Genomic DNA, 25,453 nt, shown 5'->3' with positions numbered 1-25,453 from the left:
TTTTTTTCAGATAATTTTGTCTCTCCCTTATTTAACCCCAAATAAAAGGCTATGGCCTCATCATATTGAGAATATAATGTTTTCAAGCTTAGAAAGTTAATACATATTGCTGGTTTATTTATAATCATATATTGTGCCTGTGAATAAACCAGTAATATGTTTTAGGTTTCAAAAACAAAAAGCACTATTCCCGATATACACTGCTGAAAAAAATAAAGGGAACACAAAGATAACACATCCTAGATCTGAGTTAATTAAATATTCTTCTGAAATACTTTGTTCTTTACATAGTTGAATGTGCGGACAACAAAAAAAAATAAAAAATCACACAAAAATTTAAAAATGGAAATCAAATTTTTCAACCCATGGAGGTCTGGATTTGGAGTCACACTCAAAATTAAAGTGGAAAAACACATTACAGGCTGATCCAACTTTGATGTAATGTCCTTAAAACAAGTCAAAATGAGGCTCAGTAGTGTGTGTGGCCTCCTCGTGCCTGTATGACCTCCCTACAACGCCTGTGCATGCTCCTGATAAGGTGGCGGACGGTCTCCTGAGGGATCTCCTCCCAGACCTGGACTAAAGCATCTGCCAACTCCTGGACAGTCTGTGGTGCAACGTGACGTTGGTGGATAGAGCGAGACATGATGTCCCAGATGTGCTCAATTGGATTCAGGTCTGGGGAACGGGCAGGCCAGTCCATAGCATCAATGCCTTCGTCTTGCAGGAACTACTGACACACTCCAGCCACATGAGGTCTAGAATTGTCTTGCATTAGAAGGAACCCAGGGCCAACCGCACCAGCATATGGTCTCACAAGGGGTCTGAGGATCGCATCTCGGTACCTAATGGCAGTCAGGCTACCTCTGACGAGCACATGGAGGGCTGTGCGGCCCTCCAAAGAAATGCCACCCCACACCATTACTGACCCAATGCCAAACCGGTCATGCTGGAGGATGTTGCAGGCAGCAGAACATTCTCCACGGCGTCTCCAGACTCTGTCACGTCTGTCACATGTGCTCAGTGTGAACCTGCTTTCATCTGTGAAGAGCACAGGGCGCCAGTGGCGAATTTGCCAATCTTGGTGTTCTCTGGCAAATGCCAAACGTCCTGCACGGTGTTGGGCTGTATGCACAACCCCCACCTGGGGACGTCGGGCCCTCATATCACCCTCATGGAGTCTGTTTCTGACCGTTTGAGCAGACACATGCACATCTGTGGCCTGCTGGAGGTCATTTTGCAGGGCTCTGGCAGTGCGCCTCCTGTTCCTCCTTGCACAAATGCGGAGCCAGCGGTCCTGCTGCTGGGTTGTTGGCCTCCTCCACGTCTCCTGATGTACTGGCCTGTCTCCTGGTAGCGCCTCCATGCTCTGGACACGACGCTGACAGACACAGCAAACCTTCTTGCCACAGCTCGCATTGATGTGCCATCCTGGATAAGCTGCACTACCTGAGCCACTTGTGTGGGTTGTAGACTCGGTCTCATGCTACCACTAGAGTGAAAGCACCGCCAGCATTCAAAAGTGACCAAAACATCAGCCAGGAAGCATAGGAACTGAGAAGTGGTCTGTGATCACCACCTGCAGAACTACTCCTTTATTGGGGGTGTCTTGCTAATTGCCTATAATTTCCACCTGTTGTCTATCCCATTTGCACAACAGCATGTGAAATTGATTGTCACTCAGTGTTGCTTCCTAAGTGGACAATTTGATTTCACAGAAGTGTGATTGACTTGGAGTTACATTGTGTTGTTTAAGTGTTCCCTTTATTTTTTTGAGCAGTGTAGCAAGGCTATAGCCTTTTATTATGGGTTAAATGAGCGGTGGAAAAAAAAAATAGAAAAAAAAAAAACATATACAAGTCTCTCCTGGTACTTGAACCTAGGATCTCTACATGCAAGACTGACCACTTAGCACCAAGTTATAGCCTCACCACATATAGAAGAATGTTTTTTTTTCTGTCCTTAGAAAGCTAATACATATCACTGATTTCTTTATAATCATATATTCCAAATATAGAAATCCACTCTTCTCATTATGATAAGGCTATATCATATACACTACATACATGCTAGGAAACAGCTCTGCCCACAGCATGCCGATGTCTAGGGGAGGGGGGAGTGTGCAGAGGACAGGAAGTGTTACAAAAGCAGTGCTCCAAGTAATCAGCCCCACCCCCTGGTGCTCAAACTTGCTCATTTCCATACAAATAAAAACAGACATATCTCTGCAGCTCTTTAGCATACAGACAAAATAAATGTATCGTTTTAATAAGCAGGACAGAGCCTCTTTAAAGGGGGGGGGGTTAAACTAGGCACAATTCATTGTAGGGCTCGAGACACTCAGTGCCCCCAAGCTTTCTCTGTGTTCTTTCCTCTTCTTCTTGATTGACAGGATCAAGTCTCTGCGTATTCATTTCACCTGGCCTTGGAGAGGGAGGGGCTGGCACATGAAGAATATGGGTCAAGGGAGCACAAAGCGGTTTGGGATGCCCTCGGTGCAACTTAACTGCATAAGGATAAAAAGCACTTTTGCTCCAGAATGAAGTGATGGATTGAGAAGTGAAAGTTATTACATTCATCTGAGCTAGTGCCTTGTTTAACTGTGAATTTCCTTGGACAGACTCTGTTACTGCTGCTCTTTGTATTCATGCTCTATGTTTGTGTAAATGCCAGAAATCCAATAAAAACTGCATCATTTCTGGCAACAGAAAACGACATTTATAATTAATGTGCCCCATTATCTGAACCCAGCATTTAGTGCAGACGTCTGCCGAGCAGACTGCTGGCCAGCACACTGCGATGAGAGGCTTGTGAGGCAGAGGAACTCATTGTAGACATTAGCTCAAAATCAAACATAAAGCACACCACTACAGGACAAACATCTGTCCTGCACCTACAAAAACTCTTCCTATAAACGTAAAGCCTCCAGAAAAAGAGCCTGTATGGAATAAATGACAACCAGTAGGCAGATGGGATTTATTAACACATTTATGACTAGAAAAACATACAAATGCATTGACTTGGGGATAAAACATTTAAGAGTGTGGTCACTGAACATTGAGAGCAACCAGGGCGTAGCTATAGGGGAAGCTGCAGCTTTGGGGCCCATCCAGGAGGAGGAGGACTAAAGGATTTGGTCAGGGCCCCCTCAACAGTATAACACAATGAAATTAGATACAGTGACAGTATAGACAGTGTATAAAGTGGATGGAACAGCAGCCGGCCCTGGTCTGAGAGAGCGGTCTTTACTAGCCACAGGAATGGGGGCAGCATGAAAGGAAGGGGTCGCTAAAAAATTACTGTGGAATGGAGCCCCATTCAAAAATTTGCTGTGGGGCCCAGTCATTTCTAGCTACGCCACTGAGAGCAACTTGCCATACTAAATGTACCCCATTTAAAATATTTCAGCGAAAGTCAAGATTTTACTAAAAGAGTTTTTTGTGTGGTAGCCAGTCAAGTCACAACATTTTATACATATCAGCAATTTAATCCCCCCTCCCCCAGTTTACCCTAAGATGTGTTCAGGTTAGGAACAGGTGATTATAGGGTGGCCAGTCTGAGTGTCGAGGAAGCCTCTTTTTACCTTCTCCATCAAGAAATAAAATAAGGCTGGCACAGCCCAGCATCGCATTGACATTCCTTTCATTCTTGGGTAGGTACAGTATTACCAAATGTGAGACCAATGTACGGCTGACAACAGTCCCAAATTTGCAGAGAATGTCCCTAATTTTCACAGACCGTGCCTGCAATTTCAGACTGTCCTGGGCCAACAGTAGGTGGGGTGTCTATAAGTCCCGCCTAATTGGTTTGGGGGGAGTATGGATAGGGAAAAACTTGAAATGACTGGAACACCCCTTTAAATGAACGCTGTCTGCTCCTGAGACTATCCAGATGATGGTATACACAAAATAGAAACTGGATTATGAAGTCACTTACCTCTTCTTTCAGAGTGTCAGAGTCCAGCCTGAGTGTCAGGTACATTGCTATGTGAGGCATGTCCTGCAGGAGTTGTTGGTAGTTGGTGTGTTCCTCACCCCAGATCAGCTTTGTCACATTGCTCATGGGTGGCTGCGGCACATAACTTATATTTTGAGATGGAATTTCAGCATCAAACACAGTAGTTTCAAATGTCAGCTTCACCTATTAGGAACAAAGCAGTAAATATTATTTGCCAAAATTGGACATTACACAGGCACTTTATAGTCAGGGCCACTGTCATTTCAAAACCAAGCGCAAACAGACAATACTCCTCTCTCTTCATGTCTGTTACAAAATATAGGCTTTCCGAAAAATGTGGGTCATTTACTAACATCCTTACGGGGGACTCGCCGCTTGGGAGTGGAGAAGGCTGGGCCACAGCTGGAACTTCTGCCCCGGCAGATTTACTAACATTTATAGAAATAGAAAGAGAAGAAAAAAATATATATATATATTTAGTCTGCAACAAAGTTGCAGTCCCAGATCACCGTTCTCCTTCTGCGCTGCGGTTTCATTGTGAGGTGGGTGCCTTTCACAAACATTCAACATAAATTAATAAAAACCACGCAGCTTAAATTTTAGTAGAGTTCACATTCACAGTCCACAAGGAGTGTCTTTTGGATATACAGTGATCCCTCAAGATACAATATTTTCAGCATACAATGGTCATTTCTGACCCATTGTACAGACTCAACATACAATGTCTCAGAGTCAGACCCAACCAATCAAAGCCACTTCTCTGGTAAAATAGCTGGATTAGGGTACTTTCACACTAGCGGCAGTAGACTCCGGCAGGCTGTTCCGGCGGGTGAACAGCCTGTCAGATCCGTCCTGCCACTAGTGCACGTGTGCCCCCGGACTGCCACTCTGTCCCCATTGACTACTGCATGCAGTACTTTTAGTCCGGCTGCCTCTCGGCGTGCCCTGCCGTACTGCCGCTGGAACTCCGCCCCCGCTATAATCAATGGGGACGGAGCGGCAGTCCGGGGGCACATGTGAACTAGCGGCAGGACGGATCAGACAGGCTGTTCACCCGCCGGAACAGCCTGCCGGAGTCCACTGCCGCTAGTGTGAAACTAGCCTTAGTTGCTAGTCAGCAGCTATTCCTGACTGTTATATGTAAGAATGTGTTACATCTTTCTTCGTTATCTGACATTTTGGGGCCCTGGAACAGATTACTCAACTTATAATGGTTTCAACATACAATGGTCGTCTTGGTACCAATTAATATTGTAACTTGAGGGACCACTGTAGTCTTGAACACGATTGAAAGTCAATGGAGGACGGATCAGTTTTCTATTGTGCCAGATTGTGTCAGTGAAAACGGATCCGTCCCCATTGACTTACATTGTGTGCCAGAACGGATCCGTTTGGCTCAGTTTCATCAGATGGACACCAAAACGCTGCAGGCAGCGTTTTGGTGTCCGCCTCCAAAGTGGAATGGAGACTGAACGGAGGCAAACTGAGCGGATCCTTTTCCATTCAGAAAAGCGGAAGTCTATGTACGGGATTGCGCGACACTACGCCCCAAAGAAGCTCCTGAACTTCTTGGGGCGTCGGGCGTTTTACAGCGCGATCGTACGCGCTGTAAAACGCCCAGGTGAGAACCATGCCGATAGGGAAGCATTGGTTTCTCCTTGTTGAGCGTTTTACAGAGCGTAGGAACGCGCTGTAAAACGCTCAGGTCTGAACCGGCTGTTAAGGACAAAACTCATCCGTTTTGGACCACTTGTGAGATCCCTGAACGGATCTCACAAACGGAAAGCCAAAATGCATATGTGAAAGTAGCCTAAGAAGGAAATAGTGACATCTAGAAGTAATGGCACCGCATGCAAGATAATGGCAGAGCTTTTATGCGACCACATGGCAGTGGTCTACATGCTGGAGTGTCCTTGTGGCCTCCAGTATGTAGGACGAACCACTAGGAAACTCAAAGTAAGGATCCAAGAACACATACGTAACATCAAGAAAGGACTAGAGAGACACTGTGTCTCTGCCCACTTCAAAAAAATACATAAGAACCCAGCAGGACTTTTTTTTTATAGGACTTGAACAGGTCCGTAACTGTTGGAGGGGCGAGGAACCATTGAGTAAAATTAATAGAAGGGAAGTTGAATGGATTTATCTACTTGGTACCCTGCAACCTGAGGGTCTAAACATGGAGTTCGATATAAAAGCCTGCGTAGCGGATAAGTAAATGAACCAATATGAGGAGATGGGGATGTTAGTACCCAATAATGGAGCAATGGTTTTATTTTGTGAGATAGGGATGGTAGGAATGTATATACTAACTAAGGTGAGAGGAGATAGGTTATTGTGTGTTGGGTGATGATCCATGGTGATCCACAGGGATTACCTGCTGTGATATAGAGAAGAAAGTGGTGAATCTTGAACGTATGTTGTCATTGTGGTAGATCTCGATGAGGAGAAGAACTTTGAATTGTGATGGAGATGTGGGAATTCAGACGAGGGCCGTATATTACATTGAGGAAACTAATGAGTGAATGCTGAATGGATAAGATAGGACTTGTGATTTCATGGGAGGTGGAGATAGGGAAATTAGTGGAGTATAGGAACAAGGAAGGATATTTAATTAATATATTGGTGATTAAAGCTGATATTTAGATTCCGTGCTAATTAGATGGTTTCGGAATTATTCTGTATGCTTTTAATATTACAATCATGTGAATGGAGGCTGAAGAAACGCCCACAATGGCTTGAAAAAAGAGCAATCAGGAGGAGTCCACAGGTGCCCCTGACGAAGCAGAGGCGAAACCCGGGTCGGGCATTTGATGAGAGACGTGCACATTTTTAAATGACTGTTATTTTATGGATTTTGTGAGAACAATAAATTCTTATATTATCACTCAGTAAGCGGGACTTCACTATGTCGGGCCGTCTCTTCTTTCATTCTTAGGAGACTAGAGCATCGATATACGTGAGAACCAAAGTTCTATATCTGAGGAACTATATCTGAAAGACACTCCTTGTGGACTATGAATGTGAACTCTACTAAAATTTAAACTGCGCGGTTTTTACTCATTTATATTTACTAACATTTATGCCTGGATACCGGAGTAAATGTTAGTAAAAAACTAGTCCACTCAGGGAGAGGAGTAGTTTCTTATCCAGGTGCACAGACTGCTGGAAGATGCACCTAATTAATGACACGGCGTGCGCCTTTTCCATATTCCAGCAGCGCCGGGGGGGATCCAAGACTGGTCTTTGTAAATGACCCACAGATTCTTTATATGGTGATGGGAATTTATCAAACCCTGCTTTTATGGTCTTTTGGACCTATTTGCGCAAAAATGTTGAGAATTTTTGCATTTTCACACCACTAACTCCAGGTTCGAAGTGGATGGGAAAATGGGCACGGTTAGCCATGTTAGGGTCCATTCACACGTCCACAACTGTTTTGCGGTCTGCAAAGCACAGACACCAGCCATGTGGGTTCCGCATTTTGCGTAGCGCACATGGCCGGCACTATAATGGAAATGCCTTTTCTTGTCCGTGTATTTTTTTGCGGGGTCGTGGAACGGAAGTGCGGATGCAGACAGCACACAGTGTGCTGTCCGCATCTTTTGCAGCCCCCATTGAAAATGAATGGGTCCGCACCTGTTCCGCAAAATTGCGGAACGGATGCGGAGCCATTTTGCGGACGTGTGAATGGACCCTTAATCAGTTTCACTCCAGATTTATCATTGCAACTTTTAAAAAAAAGTCACAAAAAAGAAGAAATCTCACTTTAGTAGGGGTGGCATAAAATCCTGGAGTAGGATTCCTTGACAAGTGTCAGATAAGTCTTAAAGATGCACTACATTTAACAAGTAGCATGCAATGTTTGATATATTTGGGACAAACTACACCAGACTCAGGTCGGTGACAGATTCACTGAGAAGGGGGAAGCAACAGTCTGCAGATACACTGAAAGTGAAGGCTGTAGGGGGAAACCTGTCAAATCGTTTAATAAAGACCAATCATTTTTGTAGCCCTTATCAATACTTTTCTAACAGCTAACAAAGACTAATAGAGACATTCAATAAGTTTGATAAGAATCTAGCTTTAAGGTGGATTTAGATGGGCCAACAGTCGGCTGCTCGTTCAGTGAAGGGGACCGTGCATTTACACGTAGCGATCTTCTTCACTGTATGAGGACATCACACAGAATCATGGCTTCTGAGCAGCAGAGCGCTGTTTAGACCACACGATCCGCTGTGCAGAAGCCATGATCGGTGGGTGGTGCCTGCATGAACAACAGGATCACCCAATGAACTAACGTTTCGCTCATTCATCGGGTGATCAGCGGTAAATTTATACGGCCAGATGATCGGGAACGACTGTTCACAGGAACAGGGTCATTCCTGATAATCTGGACAATCATTGGCGTGTCTAAATCCACCTTTAAATGAGTGTTTATGGCCTGTCAGGAATGCAGAGATAAGGGCTACAGATCAAGTCGCCTGAGCAGCTGTCTGACAGATTCACTGAGAAAAAGGAAGCACTGAAAGTGAGAGAGAAACTTTTGAAAAATTTGAATAAAGACCAATTGAACAAATGATTGGAATCTAATAATAATAAAAACTGCCTTTAACTCTTTATAGCCAATTTCACACTTAGTTTTTCCATGTGGTTTATCAGCTGTGATTTTGTTTGCAGTGTAATAATGTTACATAAATGTAGAATCAAAGTAATAAAAAAAAGATGAATTAAAGAAAAGTAGAGCATATTCCACTGAAATTGGTGGTGCTTTTTCCTTTGTGGTTGTAAAGCAGCTTTGTGAACATACCCTACTAGAAAACATTCAAAGATGACCTGCATAAAAAGTGTATAAATGAGAAACCAGAACATTTTACCTGCATGGGCCCCGGTATACAAGACAGCACCCTCTCTATGTTTTCTGAGGTGACTTCCACATCATTAACTGCAACAAGTGCATCTCCTGTAAAAAGAAGAACATTGCAGGAGAAAAGATCTAGGCGACCAGTATAAAGTGGAGTTTATACAATTTCTGTGAAGGTCCCAGAGGCGGCTGACATCACCACTCTCTGATGTTACATAGACATCAGTACTTACATATACACTCATACATGATGTGCTGTAAGCGCCAGGACTTCTATTGACTCTTTATAGACTTCCGGCTGTGCAGAGGGCATGAGTGCATGCCCCGTGGCCTCGCTAAGAGCACTACACAGGTAGTCTCCTTCTAATCCAACCACTTTATTGCCTGCTGCTTAGTAAGATTTGTGGCTCTAGGGTTCCTGCTTGGTGGGTATATAAGGTGTGCGATAGGCTGCCTGCACACATATCACTGGTAAAAAGGGGTTGTCTCATGAAAACACCCGTTCCAGATGTCATTTTAGGGTATATGGACATCATAAAGTCTAAAAGATTTAGCATTCAAGTTGATAGCAGCTGATCTCCAGGGATTTCTGAATGTATATATATTGACCAGCTGAAGGCCAGGCTGCCTTCAGTTTGAAAAGGGTCACCATGGTGAGACAACCGGTGTAAAGGAATTTATTGTGTGTGACAGCAGGAGGATGGGAGCAGCAGTACAATGAATAATAATTAGGAGCAGTCGTTAGCGCATGAAGAGAACGATCTAGTTTTTTCAAATCTAGGGGAAAACTATATGGTCTTCAAAGGTGCTGATGGTTGCTAATGTCTGTAAAGCGCTGCGAAATATAGTAGCGCTATATAAGTGCATAAAATAATAATAATAATAAATAATAATGTACAGTAGTGTATAACTATTGGACAAGTATAAAGGTTGGTACACATGAAAAACCTTAACAAGATATAACATGAGAATGAATGTCCAGTTACCGATCAGGATTTGGCCACAGCGGATAGATGGACTATTCGGAATAAAACCATGAACAACAAGCTTCTCAGAGCTAGTCCACCGATGTGTTGTGTCAGATCCACCTTGCTTTTCCAATCGCTTGCTGTTCTTGGAAGATTGATGAACGATCCCTATCAGTCTCTGGAGCAGGCCGGACTTCTCATAAGGTCCACTGTCAAGTAACCGGTGTGGATTCACATAAAGGCAAACATCCTTATACTGCTGATGAATAAGCATTCCAGTTCTGTGGCTGGGCTGGTGCTTGAGGATGGACGTGGGGCCCGCTGGTCCATGCTGTCTAGAAGATCCCTGCTTGCTAAGGTGCTTATTCCTCAATATTTTTGAAAGTTTTTTAAAACGTGGTTTATTTTTGTTCTTCTTGGCATCTTCCGAAATGACTTCAGCTACATTTTCACAAAATCTAACATGGTTTACAGCAGGATTTAGAGGTAGAAGTGCTTCTTCCTCTCCTTCACTCAACTCAAGATAAAACAGTTCCCCATTCTGCTCTACTCTCTCCAACCATTCTGGCTCCAAGTCACTACAAAAAGATTCAAGAGATAATACAAAGATTAAGTAAAAGAGCACTACTATGAGTAGGTACTAAAGTCCAACATACAGACTAACAGCATGGTGGTGGGTTGGGGAGGAGTCGTATTGTGACTACAGGGGAAGTATACCTAGGGAGCTACTGACTGTGACTACCTACTGGCATCTCTGCTCTGATGACTGGGGAAGTGAAGGGTACCGTACACATTATTTACAATTACAGGGTAAGAAGAGGAGCACAGTTTTAACTACCATGAGGAGGTTAATAAACATTGACAGATAAGGCAAAGATAACACATTCCCAGGATATATCTAATATATAAAGCTGAGTGTGTGTATGTATGTATGTATGTATGTATGTATGTCCTCTAAAGGAATCCGCACCGTCGCATTTACAATCACGAAATTTGGCCCACATGTACATCAGGTGTCCAGGAAGGTTTTAGACCTGGTTTCAGCTCTCTAACACGTACCGTTCCTGAGATATTCCCAGAAATGCAAATATGGCACATCACATGACCTACATTAGCCAATAGAAGCCTGCATGTCTTTTTCCTTCATATCCCAACTGCCATACACACGGTCACATGTCCCTTATAAGCCAATAGAAGATCGCAGGCCCTTAGTCTCCACATACACACAATTTTACACCAGGTTTCCATAACAACCCAGCCATTTTTCTTCACTGCTGTAGGTCAACTTTAAAGGGGCAGGGTGCTGTGGATAACACGCCCTGAAAAACCCCGCCCCCAAGTCCAGCTAAGCCACGCCCCCGATCTGGTTAGGCCATGCCTCCTCCCACTCTGCAGCCCACAGGAATTGAAAAAATGAAGGTAAAAATCAACTTCTTTCAATTGCAGGGGTGGGAGGGAGAGTGACTTTCTCCCTGCAGCTCAGACTCAGAGGGCACAGTGCTGCTGTCTGAGAGTGAGCTGTTCAAAAGGACATCTCTGTGTTCGTCCAGGCCAGACAAAGGACAGGGAGTCTGACAGCTGGACTGTCTGGCCTAAAACCGGACATCTGGCCACTCTAGGGGCAGGCTGCTGTGGAGGTCACAGTTAAGGGGACGGTCCGCTATGGAGGTCAGTGTTAAGGGGCAGATTGGTGTAGAGGCCACTGTTAAGGGGACGGGGTGTTGTGGAAATCACTGTTAAGGAGATGGGGTACTGTGGAGGTCACTAATAAAGGGGGGGCCACTGTGGAGGTCACTGTTAGAGGGGCAGGATGCTGTCGAGGTCACTGTTGAGGGGGCGAGCTGCTGTGGAGGTCATTGATAAGGGGGCGGGATGCTATGGAGGTCACTGATAAAGGGGTGGGCACTGTGGAGGTCTCTGTTAAGGGGACAGGGAACTGTGGAGGTCACAGTTAAGGGGACGATCCGCTATCGAGGTCAGTGTTAAGGGGCGGGGTGCTGTAGAGGTCACTGTTAAGAGGGTGGGGTGTTGTGGAGGTCACATTTTAAGGGAAAAGATCTCTGTAGAGGTCACTGTTAAGGGGGCGGGTGATTGTGGAAATCACTTAACAAGATAGGGTACTGTGGAGGTCACTAATATAGGGGCGGCCGCTGTGGAGGTCAGTGTTAAAGGGGCAGGGTACTGTAGATGTCACAGTTATAGTTGATACTGTTGATATCTTTTAACGACATCCACAAACATTAAAATAAATAGATGAAAAATACCTGTGTGAAGCCGTGTCCTTCTGCTAGTCTGATATATAAAGCTGAGTGTATGTGTGTGTATTTCCGCTAAAGGAATCCAAACCGTCGCATTTACAATCACGAAATTTGGCACACAGGTACATCAGGTGTCCGGGAAGTACGTTCCTGAGATATTCCCAAAAAATGTATTAGCCAAATAGAAGCCTGGTCACATGACCCTTATCAGCCAATAGAAGTTCGCAGGCCCTTAGTCTCCACATACACACAGTTTTACACCAGATTTCAATAACAACCCAGCCATTTTTCTTCACTGCTGTAGGTCAGCTTTAAAGGGAGTCTGTCACCACATTTGAGCATATTAGACTGATCAAATAGCGTTATATGTGCCACCCAGAACTTAAAAATGGTACCTTTGTTGTATCTAATGGAGTTTTCTTTCAGCCAAAAATGAAATTTTAAGATTCTGTAAATGCGCCCTCTCAAGTGCCCAGGGCGGCGTCTCAATCGTCCGAGCCCCAGGCAGCACCTCCTCAACGGCTCATAACCCCGCCCTCCGTGTGCCTCTGCCCCCCCGTTTACTCTCCTCCGCTCTCCTTTTCCACTGCGGCTGAGCGGTCAAATTCGTAGCGCAGTGGAAAAGGAGAGAGGAGGAGAGTAATCGGGCGGGCAGAGGCACACGGAGGGCGGGGTTATGAGCCGTTAAGGAGGTGCTGCCTGGGGCTCGGACGATTGAGACGCCGCCCTGGGCACTTGAGAGGGCGCATTTATAGAATCTTAAAAGTTCATTTTTGGCTGAAAGAAAACTCCATTACATACAACAAAGGTACAGTTTTTAAGTTCTGGGTGGCACATATAACGCTATTTGATCAGTCTAATATGCTCAAATGTGGTGACAGACTCCCTTTAAAGGGGCAGGGTGCTGTGGATGACACTGTTAAGGAGTGTTGTGGAGTTCACAGTTAAGGGGGTAGGTAGGGTGGCCATTCAGGCCACCCTCAAAAGACGGACTTAAAAACCCCACCCCCAGGTCCCGCTAAGCCACGCCCCCACCCAGTTTGGATTGAAAAATGAAGGTAAAAATTTACTTCTGTCAGCTGCAGGGGTGGGAGGGAGGGTGACTTTCTCCCTGCAGCTCACACTCAGACAGCACAGTGCTGCTGTCTGAGAGTGAGCAGTTCAAAAGGACAACCCTGTGTCCGTCCAGGCCCTGCGCAGGACGGAGGACAGGGAATCTGATAGCTGGACTTTCTGGCCTAAAACCGGACCTCTGGCTACCCTAGGAGCGGGGTACAGTGGAGGTCACTGTCAAGAGGGAGCGGGGTACAGTGGAGGTCACTGTCAAGAGGGAGCGGGGTACAGTGGAGGTCACTGTCAAGAGGGAGCGGGGTACAGTGGAGGTCACTGTTAAAGGGGCAGTCGCTGTGGAGGTCTGTTAAAGGGGATGGGAATGGTGGAGAACTACAACCTATGGTCAGGCCTACCACTAGGCCATAGACATTTATGTATTCCCCTCTGAAAGTCAATACTCTGTAGAGCACCTTTTGCTGCAATTACACATGCAGGTATATTGGGGGGAATGTTTCTAATAGGTCAGCACACCTAGACACCTTGATTTTTGCCCATTCTTCCAAACAAAACTGCTCCTATTCCTTCAAGCCAGATGAGGTGGGTTTGTGTACTGTAGTCTTCATGTCAAGCCACCAATTCTAAAATAGAATGACCTAACTAAAGCCAAGAACTCAATCCAAGACATTTAAAGGTTTCCTCTTAAATGAACGGTCTGAGATTTTGATACTGATGACCTATCCTCAGGAGGGGTCATCTATATCAGATTGGAGGGGGCTAACTCCCAGCACCCAAGCTGCAGCCCCTTCCTAGGGCAGTGACGTCACATTCATTGGTTACATGCCTATTTGCAACTCAGTCCCATTCAAGTGAATGGGGCTGCGCTGCAGTACCAAGCACAGCCGCTACCCAATGTACAGCACTACACTTGGCAAGCGGAGAGGAGACCACAGCACTCACTACAGTGCCACAGCCTCCTCAAAGAGCTGATTGGTGGTGGTCCTGGGTGTTGGATCCCCGCCAATCTGATACTGATGACCCAACGTGAGCATAGGTCATCAATATCACAATCTCAGAAAACTCCTATAAACCACTCCAGTGTAAGTTTATCAGTATGTTTAGAGTTACTGTCCTGCTCGAATGAACCTGAGGGCTACCAGACGTGTCTAAAACAACAGTTCAGTGACACAATACTGCGTATGGGGTTCCGAAGCAGACTGACGGTAACTGCACCTCTGCTAACCACGTTGCATCGGCTTCCATTTTTACGCAGTATTGGAACTGGACCTCCCACACGGTGACTCGACTGTGTAGAAGTGCTTCTTGGGGAGATGGTGGCTACACTGGTTCAGATCTTGTATGATCCAAAGATGCCATTTTACATCAAATTAGATTTCAATGCCCAAAAATAGTTGACCTGGACCTTCTGCCACTCATCAACTCTTTAATACTCACTTCAAGGATGGTGGAGGAATTGTACCGCAAGCAGCTAAGGGTACCTTATTTTTTCTTAAATAAACCAAGAGAATGAAAAACAGATGCCCCCTCCTGAGACCGAAGCATTTTAGTATTCAGCCACAGCTCAAGCAGCCTTACCCAGCCCAGCCTCATTCATTTGTGGCTTTCAGACGGGAGACTGAATAAACAAGCATATCCACAAGGGCTGGGCTATTCTTTACAAGTGTTCAACATGAATGACATCTTTCTAATGCTGCTGCCACTTTCTCCTTTACAATCATGGGACAGGACCTTACTTTGGGCACAAAGACCAACTATATTCAGGGCTTTGTTCTGCTAAGCTTCTCAAGTTAGACCCCCCCCCCCCCCCACCACTACTAACTGCTTAAAGCCTTGGAAAATCTTAATGTCCAAGAACATAAGGTTGAATTTTCCTTGGTCACATTATGAAGATAACTTTTTGGAGTAGATATTGCACATTCAGTTTGGTCAATCTTGTAGGTTTTTTTGAGAGACAATTTTTAGTTTGGGTGGTGTCTAATTTATAAAGTGATGCGACATATTTTAAGCCAAATACTGTCCCTAAATTGGTACAGACCAGTCTAAAATTTAAGCTGGATTTTCTAAAAGGACAGAAGTGCCTCCAAATTCACATATAGATGTATCACATGTTTGTGAATTTGTCATCTTACAATTATAACTCCTAAGGTGAAGTTGGCCTGGGCCCACCACAGCCAAAGCCACTGATACTTAGTATCTCCCCGCTCATATACGTGTTGTACTGATCTGGAATACACTACACGTACCAAGAGGCAATACTGTTTTTCCTCATAGACTAGACTAATACAGAATCCAACATATACCATGCCATCATGGTTATAGTAGAAAACTGTGTCTCTTGGGGGGGGGGGGGGGGGGGGGGGCGGCAGCTGTATAAAGAGTGTCTTAGTGCATGGACCTTGTATGATGGGCACAAAGCTTTGCCTTGCGTACACATCTTAAAGGGTTATCTCATAAAAAGTATTTATCACATACCCATATGAAAGGTCAGACTGCTGAGGCCCCCAGCAATCCTGAGAACGAGGAGTCCTCGAGTTCCCTCTCTGAGTGGAGCGGTAGTGTCCATGTTGGTCCACCGCTCTATTCACTTCTATGGGACTGACATAGACAAATAAAATGTCTTCTCCATTTATACTGAATAAACATTTTCCCCAGAACGCTATAATTAGAGGTTTAGGCCAATTACATCTTTATTTCTCTAGAAAACCTACAATTTGATTTTACATGCTCATGCTAGGTTTATTTAGTACCAGATCAGCAGATCCACCAGCATGTCTGAGACGTTACGAGCATCCAAATAAAGCAACATAAATGCGAACAAAAAAGGGGGTCTTCCATAATTTGTTATCTACGACTCCTCACATGGGTACTGTAGTGAAAGGAAAGGGTTTCCATTTCCATTTACAGCAAGTAATGCTGTAGAATAGATCATGGCATCCTCATCTTTACAAGGCTAAGCAGGAGCGGTGCAGCTAATTCTGCTTCCGGTAAGTGCTCCTTTAAATTCTGGATTGCAAAACTGCTTAAAAAAAAACACTTTAAAGGAACGCATACGCCAGACAACTTCTTCACATGGAACCTTTACTTTTCTCAGATATAAAGCCCTGATGGGCTGTGCACCATACGGTCACGATCAGTGTGGGGGAAAAACTCCACACTAAACACAGGAGGGAAAGGGAATAGTAACTGGGCCTGGAAACTAGGGAAGGAACAGGTCACCTCCTAACCAACCCTAATCCCGGCCCTAACTACCTATCAATATGAATAGACCTTGAAGATAGGAATATTCATATGCAGGATACCTAGGCCCTTATATCCCTATAAGGTCCTGGAATGAGGTTCGGACCAGAAACAACCTAGATGGACGAATAGAAGTCTCTGTCTCAGGCCCAGATACAACAACAGGGAATATAACAAACACAAAACAATAAGAAAATACAAGACTTATCTGAAAGTAGAAAACTGGCAACTCCAGAAGCACCATAGAGTACAACTGACCAGTTCGTTAGAAGGCAGGAAAAAAAAAAAAAAAAAAACTATAAACCGCACCTCCAAGAGTGAGAAGCGGCTACTTATGGGAAAAGTAAATTACCAACAAGCAACACCTGAAGGAAGGGGTGTGGCATTCACCAAAACACAGACACAATAAGATTCACAGTGAACTTGTCAATTTAAAGGGATTCTGTCACCAGGTTTCACCCCTGTCAGCTAAACATATGCTGATGTTCAGGGCCTCATCAGGATTCCTAATGTGGGCTTCTAAATGTGATCCGTAGCCTTATTTTGCTAAAAAACTGGTTTTACTAACCTGTCACTCAAAGAAATAAGGTGCCCAAGGGGATGTCAAGAGATGCAAGGTGCCGGCCACACCCACCGCCGTTCGTGCCCAGCGCCGCCTTTCCAGACTTCTGCACCACCTCTCTCTCTCCCTCCATCCCCCCTCCTCCTGCTGTAAGATATCGCGCGTGCGCACAGGGCTCTGAGAGGCTGGCGCCAGAGTGAGGGTCATACCTGGGTTGAGCAAAGTGCCGGCGCATGCGCACTTCGCTTTCAGAAGCCAAATCAAGAAGTCCGCACGGGCGCATCAGGCAGAGCCCTGTGCGCACGCGCGAGATCTTACAGCAGGAGGAGGGAGGATGGAGGATGGAGGGAGAGCGAGAGGAGGCACAGAGGATTAGGAGGCGGTGCAGAAGTCTGGAAAGGCGGCGCTGGGCACGAACGGCGGTGGGTGCGGCCGGCACCTTGCATCCCTTGACATCCCCTTGGGCACCTTATTTCTTTGAGTGACAGGTTAGTAAAACCTGTTTTTTAGCAAAATAAGGCTACGGATCACATTTAGAAGCCCACATTAGGAATCCTGATGAGGCCCTGAACATCAGCATATGTTTAGCTGACAGGGGTGAAACCTGGTGACAGAATCCCTTTAACCCAGTTGCCAGTCTCTCTGATCTCCTGGTACCTGCCATGGGAACGTCCATGCCACGTACACGGCCAGGTATAAGAATCAGAGCAATTCTATCCTGAAATAACTTAGTAGATCAACATTAACGCTTTGTTCACTGCTCAAACGGTCTTTGGGTAGACAGATATCTGCGAAATTTGGGTCTGTGGTTGCTCTTGAGATGACCTTAGGGATGGGATGTAAAAACTACAGTAGATTTGAGGAGTCAGTTTGCTGCAGTATCTATGACACTGTGGTGTTCACATTGTTATAACTACTGTTCATAGTCCATTTTCTGACAATTATCCAAATATTTTACCTAAATATCCGTCCTGCATTTCTGATGTAAATCTCCACTGTGATGCACTGATAGGCCAGGTTCACATGGACACTTTAAGTCTGTATTTTGGATGTGTGACCTGGCCTGACCACAAATGCAACTGACCCGAACTCACAGCATCATAGATGCCTAATCGAGCCAGGACACTTATCTGTCAATAATGCACCCATGTGGTTCTGGCCTTACATGACAAAACAATGCAGATTTAAAGTGGTTGTCCGGACAGGAAAGGTCACCAATATCAGATCGGTGGGGGTCTCACACATGGCACCACCACCGATCAGCTGTACTTAGCAGCCACCGGTGCTGGAAAGTATACAGTGGCCGGAGATGGAAGCAGAGAGCTGTCCACTCTTCAGTTACTCTGCCAACATACTGCAGCTCAGCTCCCATTCCCTTGAATGAGAGCTGGGCAACAGTAAGGCCTATTTCACAAGTCCATGTCCGTGATGACATACGTGACAAGATGGTCTTTGATTCATCCTTGAAAGTGTCAGTGAAGGGTCAGTGTGTCAGCTGCATTCCACAGACACTGCTAGTCTGAAAATGAGTGAGGGGACGTGTGAGAGGGGCCTAACCCATCATGGTGGACAGCTTTCTGCTGCAAACAGCTGATCATCGGGGGTGCCAGGAGTCTGACCCCCCACCAATTGGATATCGATGACCTATCCTAAGGATAACTCACCAATATCCAGAATTCGACAGCCTCTTTAAACAGAACATGTCAGTTCTAGTACTTTATATACATTTCCCACTTTTTCCCCAATTTCTGGAGCATCTTTTCTTGGAACTCTACACTGTGCCTGTTATTCTACTAGACATTTATCATTACAGTGACAACTAGTCACCATCATTCCTCTTGTCATGGGGGGGGGGTTTCCCTACACAGCGATACTGTCAGCACTGATTGGACGGTGTCACGACCCAGTTGCCGTTTTATTCATACATTTCTAGGAGAAATAAGAAAGGAACAGCATAATTTAAAGTTAAAAGGTGATCCAGAATAGTTATATTATGAGTAATACAACTGAAATCCCAGATGACAAATCTACAAATAACAGCTCTGTGTACAGGGAAATGACGCTCAGATTACCCAGACATATTGCTTCCATGGCAATTCTTAGACATTCCCAACAATGTAACACATAACAATACCGTTATCTGACACATGGATGCTTCTCTGAACAGCTCCTACCCTTATCCATACATTACGGGGTAAAATCTACATTATGTGCAGACTCCCAAAAAAGTGCCTTGACAAACACTCATTGAAAAGAAAAAAACAACTCACCAAAAAGTTGTTGGAATTAAATGAAATTTTCTAGGATTGTATTGATGATATATGTAAGTGGATACATTACGTACAGTTGAAAGGAGGCTCTAGCCTGGATACAAGATGAGATATGGCTGGACATTGAGGCATACGGGTTTAGTACGGTATCCTGCAGCACATTTGACCACACATATTACAGCAGGTCCTGTAGATCCTGCACACTTGTGGGTTGCTGATACCATAAATGCTCAATTGACGAGAACTCTGGCGTCCGGGCAGGCAAAGGAAGTGTCTAGGTCGCACTACATTTTTTCCGGAAGAGTAAAAATACTCCTCTTACCAATTTTGAGGAACACCAAAATTCCGGTTATTCATATATATTTATAATACGTAGTGCTACATAACATTATTGGGTTGCTATTCATGCAGGGAAACAGTTACCAGTCTCCTCTACAGTTGCAAGAAAAAGTATGTGAACCCTTTGGAATGATATGGATTTCTGCACAAATTGGTCATAAATGTGATCTGATCTTCATCTAAGTCACAACAATAGACAATCACAGTCTGCTTAAACTAATAACACACAAAGAGTTAAATGTTACCATGTTTTTATTAAACACACCATGTAAACATTCCCAGTGCAGGTGGAAAAATTATGTGAATCCCTAGACTAATGACATCTCCAAGAGCTAATTAGCGTGAGGTGTCAGCCAACTGGAGTCCAATCAATGAGATGAGATTGGAGGTGTTGGTTACAGCTGCCCTGCCCTATAAAAAATACACACCAGTTCTGGGTTTGCTTTTCACAAGAAGCATTGCCTGATGTGAATGATGCCTCACACAAAAGAGCTCTCAGAAGACCTACGATTAAGAATTGTTGACTTGCATAAAGCTGGAAAGGGTTATAAAAGTATCTCCAAAAGCCTTGCTGTTCATCAGTCCACGGTAAGACAAATTGTCTATAAATGGAGAAAGCTCAGCACTGCTGTTACTCTCCCTAGGATTGGCCGTCCTGTAAAGATGACTGCACGAGCACATCGCAGACTGCCCAATGAGGTGAAGAAGAATCCTATAGTGTCAGCTAAAGACTTACAAAAGTCTCTGGCATATGCTAACATCCCTGTTAGCGAATCTACGATACGTAAAACACTAAACAAGAATGGATTTCATGGGAGGATAGCACAGAGGAAGCCACTGCTGTCCAAAAAAACATTGCTGCATGTTTACAGTTTGCACAAGAGCACCTGGATGTTCCACAGCAGTACTGGCAAAATATTCTGTGGACAGATGAAACCAAAGTTGAGTTGTTTGGAAGAAACACACAACACTATGTGTGGAGAAAAAGAGGCACAGCACACCAACATCAAAACCTCATCCCAACTGTGAAGTATGGTGGTGGGGGCATCATGGTTTGGGGCTGCTTTGCTGCGTCAGGGCCTGGACGGATTGCTATCATCGAAGGAAAAATTCATTCCCAAGTTTATCAAGACATTTTGCAGGAGAACTAAGGCCATCTGTCCACCAGCTGAAGCTCAACAGAAGATGGGTGTTGCAACAGGACAACGACCCAAAGCATAGAAGTAAATCAACAACAGAATGGTTTAAACAGAAGAAAATACGCCTTCTGGAGTGGCCTAGTCAGAGTCCTGACCTCAACCCGATTGAGATGCTGTGGCATGACCTCAAGAAAGCGATTCACACCAGACATCCCAAGAATATTGCTGAACTGAAACAGTTCTGTAAAGAGGAATGGTCAAGAATTACTCCTGACCGTTGTGCACTTCTGATCTGCAACTACAGGAAACGTTTGGTTGATGTTATTGCTGCCAAAGGAGGTTCAACCAGTTATTAAGTCCAAGGGTTCACATACTTTTTCCACCTGCACTGTGAATGTTTACATGGGGTGTTCAATAAAAACATGGTATCATTTAATTCTTTGTGTGTTATTAGTTTAAGCAGACTGTGATTGTCTATTGTTGTGACTTAGATGAAGATCAGATCACATTTTATGACCAATTTGTGCTGAAATCCTTATCATTCCAAAGGGTTCACATACTTTTTCTTGCAACTGTATAATGTCTTTAATGCAGAAATAGCAAATTTTGACCATTTTAAATTTATCTTAAATTTATCTCTCAGAAGACTGTATCCCTACCTTTCTTGAAGCATCACATCTGTCATGTCAATGCAATAAGAATTGAACAGTCTGGTGGAGCAGTCGGTGGGTGGGGGTCTGAGACGAATGTATAGGAGGCAGTTATAGGACAGTCCTATACACAATATGTTGGACTGTTGCACAGTATAGTGTACCGTATAGACCTCTCTGTGATCACTGGACACTGCGCTCATACATAAACCATACGGGAAAATAGACCTCTCAGTGGTCCAGGGTACTTACATAGGAAAACAAATAGCCAAGAGGCTAATCTAACCCTTATGTTAAACACCAAAAGGAAAAAAAAATATTTTAAAAACCTGCTGTTTCTCTAGATGACCCTATGTTGATAGTAGTGTTAATAGAGTCTCAAAGGTCTGTAAAAGTAGGGTAGCTGCTTTTATAGCAGCAGATAGAAGCCTGCAGGGCACTTCTGGTGTCACATCACCTGGGCACATGGTCTTTGCTCAGCAGAGGCTCCGTTCCCACCATACTGTCCCTGGCACTTCATCAGCAACCGGCAATGGTGCGGGGGTGGCACGCGCTCCCCGTTTTCATAATAACTGACAAGGAAGCCGCTGCTGTGTTAAGCGCGCGGGAGAAGGGGGGGGGGTGAGAGGATTCGCTAATGGCGTGGCAGCCCGCTGATATTGGCAACACACAACAAAGCTCTGTACTGTACGGAGCTCGGTTATTGGAGCCTTCAGGCACCAGCGGTATTGCTGCGCTGCCTGTGCCGCTCACAGCACTCAGTGCGCTCATGAATCGCAGTGAAATCATCGTGCGTATTCATACGTATTAGACATTTTTAGGGAGTAAAACTGCCTGTACAGGCGTCTATGACGCTTGTACAGGCGTTATTGCGACCTCTGCCTTGCTGTGTGCGGGTAAGCATTATCCTGCTGAAAAATGCCAGTTGGAAGCCCTGCCATGAGAGACAACTTATGTGGCCTCAGGATGTCCTGGACTTATCAGTCACTACTTGGAGTGACCGACTGTAATATACAATATCCTTGCTGTAAAAGGCACACCGAAACCCTTACGTGCGCTTCCAGGTCCGTGCGGCTGTGTTGCAAAAGACAGAACATGGATCTTTGGCCACATCTTGCGGATCGTGGACCCATTGAAAATGGGTCCGCACCGCGATGCGGGGTGCACACGGCCAGTGCCTGTGCTTTGCATGGTCGTGTGACTAGGGCCTTTTAATGATTTATAGGGGAAGGGACTCTCCTTTGGGTTCCATTCGGTTAGGTATAGCTATGAGCCGCCTCATTTCATTTCTAATTGGAATCTATAGACAAGAAAAGCACTCGCTGATGTTTATGGCTGCGCGGTACAATGCCGATCCCAGCACAGGGGGCGTCACACACAACCCTGCATTCCAACCCCTAGCTAGCGGTTCTGAAACGACAACTCCCAGAATCCTCCTTTCACTTCTATGGGAGTTACCAGAACAGACATGCTGGGAGTTGTTGTCTCACAGCAGATGGAGTGCCGGAGGTTGCTGATCCCTGGTTTCTAATATACATAAAATGAACGTTTACTTCTATCCAGAGATCGGTTCTAATTCTATTTCCATCAGCAAATGTGCGCGTTAAAAATTGACACCCATGACAGCCGAGAACAGAGGAGAGGATTATGTTCCAGCCGCAGCAGTGAGCGCACAGTAACCGAATCCAGGAGAGGATGACCCCACCAAATCTGCTCTGGATGTCATTGTGCTCACCGACCAACCCAGGAGCTGCATCAGGGATGGCCTTCAGGGGAGGGGGGGGGATATATAAAATCGGGGGAGCTTGCCATGTACAAAGCAGCAAGACATACCCAGGAAGAGTCCATCAAGAACACGATCAATTGTACTCCTTACTAGTGTAGTAGACCAAGCTTCTCATCACCACCAGCACTCACAGGTCCAGCACAAGATGAGGTGATAGACGTTGGCCTCACTTGAACCTCAGGTGGCCCGTGCCATTGCCACAATATGGACGCAGCAGACGCAGGACACAAGAGGGGGAGTCCGTATCCCACCTCCCAGCAATAGCAGGGGACAGAGGCACGTGCACAGATATTCTCCATACTAGGATTTTACATCCATGTCCGATTCACATTCTTGCAGATTGCACACAGACCCATTCATTTCTATGGATTGGAAAAAAAAATATGGATGGTATCCGCATCCGTAAGTCTGTTCCGCAAATTATAGAACATGCCCTGTTCTTGTCCGTATTGCAGACAAGAATAGTCTTTGCACATGGAAGGTGTCCGTATTTTGCAGATCAGTGGTTTGCGGACTGGAATATACAGACATGGTCATCTGAGGCCTAAGGCCCATGGTATTATAGTGCTTCAGAACAATCCATAGGGCCCCGTTCACCCCTGGAATAATGTATCCATTCACACGTCCGCAAAATGGGTCCGCATCCGTTCCGCACTTTTGCGGAACAGGTGCAGACCCATTAATTTTCAATGGGGCTGGAATGTGCTGTCCGCATATGCATTTGCGGATCTGCATCCGCATTTGCAGATCCGCAACAAAAATAGAACATGTCCTATTCTGGTCCGCAATTGCGGACAAGATTAGGCATTTTCTATTATAGTGCCGGCGATGTGCGGTCTGCAATTTGCGGAATGCACATTGCCGGTGTCAGTGTTTTGCGGATCCGAAAAACACTTACGGAATTGTGAATGGACCTTTAAATCTAGTAAAAAGTTTATGCAATGGAAGCTCTAAATGGAGCTCCTACACAAAACTTCCACTATGGATGTGAATTGAGCAATTTAGACTAAGTTTACACGACAGTGAAAAACAACCGTCACACAAGCGTTTTAAGAACAATGGTAGTCTATAGGGTTTTTTACAACGCTTTTTTTATTTATTTTTTGATAGCCCATAAATAACAGCCATCAAAAAATAGGGCAGATCCTATTTTGTCCGTTTTCACTGATCAACAGCCCCCATGCAATTGAAGGGAACCGTTTTTAACGGCCGTTTTTTGTTTTGTTTTTTGCCGTCATGTGAATGTAGTCTAAAGGGATTGTCAGAGATCCTGAAACTGATGGCTTCTGCTTGGCGGTGGGGGTCCAACTTGAGGCACCTCTGTCGATCAGCTGTTTGGCGTTGGGGACACTGTGGCACTCCTAGACCGCCGGTGACGTCATGCTCATGGCTCAACTTGGCTTAGGCACTGCTCAGTCCCAATCAAGTGAATGGAGCAGATCTGCTATACCAAGCACAGCTGCTGTCCAATGAGGGTGGTTGTACTTGGTAAGTTGTGAGGAGGCTATGGACTCCTCAAACAGCTGATCAGCGGGGGTGCTAGGTGTTAGACCCCGACCGATCTGATATATCCTGAGAACAACAACACCCGGTAAAATACATCAGCTTGTATTAGGCCCTGTTCACACTGTAAAAAGAGGTACTGCTACTTCATTTGGCAGGGTCTGTATCGAATGACGTCACATTGCGGTCAGCTAGGCTAAACGATGAACGGTAAACGTGCGGCTGGCTATTAAAGGGAACCTGCCTCCACAAAATGCAGGCGGCATGCTATAGAGCAGGAGGGGCCGAGCAGACGTGGGCGGAGCTACTCAGTGACTGACAACCTCTGGACCAGCGATGGGCCAAGCCAGCTGTGGATGCTACATCCAAAGCCATTCGCTAAAAAACTCGTTATAATACTGTACGGAGACTCGTCTCCGTACAGTATTAGAATGTATGGGCTCTGATGAGCTGGAGTTAGTTATTCACAAAGTCGCGCGAGACTTCGGTAATTGATTATTACAGTGGAAAATCACTTTAAAACTGAACTCGGCTCCAGTTCCAACTGGTACCTTGGAAGTGAAGCAGAGTTCGGTCCCAAGGTTTTTCGCTGTAAAAAATTACCAAAGTTATTCAATGAAGTCTCGCACGACTTTGTGAATAACTTACTTCAGCACATCAGAGCCCATACATTCTAATACTGTACGAAGACGAATCTACATACAGTATTACGGTATAATGAACGTTTCCGCAAAGCTGCTTTGGATGTAGCATCCGAAGTCACTTTGCTCATCTCTACTCTCTGTACGCTTAGGGGTCCATTCACACGTCCGCAAAATGGGTCCGCATCCGTTCCGCAATTTTGTGAAA

At 45.1% G+C, this 25,453-nt stretch overlaps 1 protein-coding gene across 2 annotated transcripts in view; it reads right to left on the bottom strand.

Moving 5' to 3' along the window:
• INTU (inturned planar cell polarity protein) overlaps positions 1-25,453 on the bottom strand; it is a 71,039-nt gene that overhangs the window by 43,846 nt on the left and 1,740 nt on the right. For both annotated transcript variants that reach the window (XM_040418428.1, XM_040418429.1), the window contains exons 2-4: positions 9,808-10,367; positions 8,835-8,920; positions 3,937-4,140 (exon numbers count right to left, since the gene is read on the bottom strand). In XM_040418428.1, coding sequence (XP_040274362.1) covers positions 3,937-4,140; positions 8,835-8,920; positions 9,808-10,367 — 850 coding nt within the window. The remainder of the gene's footprint in view (positions 1-3,936; positions 4,141-8,834; positions 8,921-9,807; positions 10,368-25,453) is intronic.

This window comes from Bufo bufo, chromosome 2 (assembly GCF_905171765.1).
Source record: "Bufo bufo chromosome 2, aBufBuf1.1, whole genome shotgun sequence".
NCBI classification, from domain to species: domain Eukaryota; kingdom Metazoa; phylum Chordata; class Amphibia; order Anura; family Bufonidae; genus Bufo; species Bufo bufo.
The sequence above is the reverse complement of the archived record's forward strand: the minus strand, read 5'-3'. Positions and strand labels throughout refer to the sequence as shown.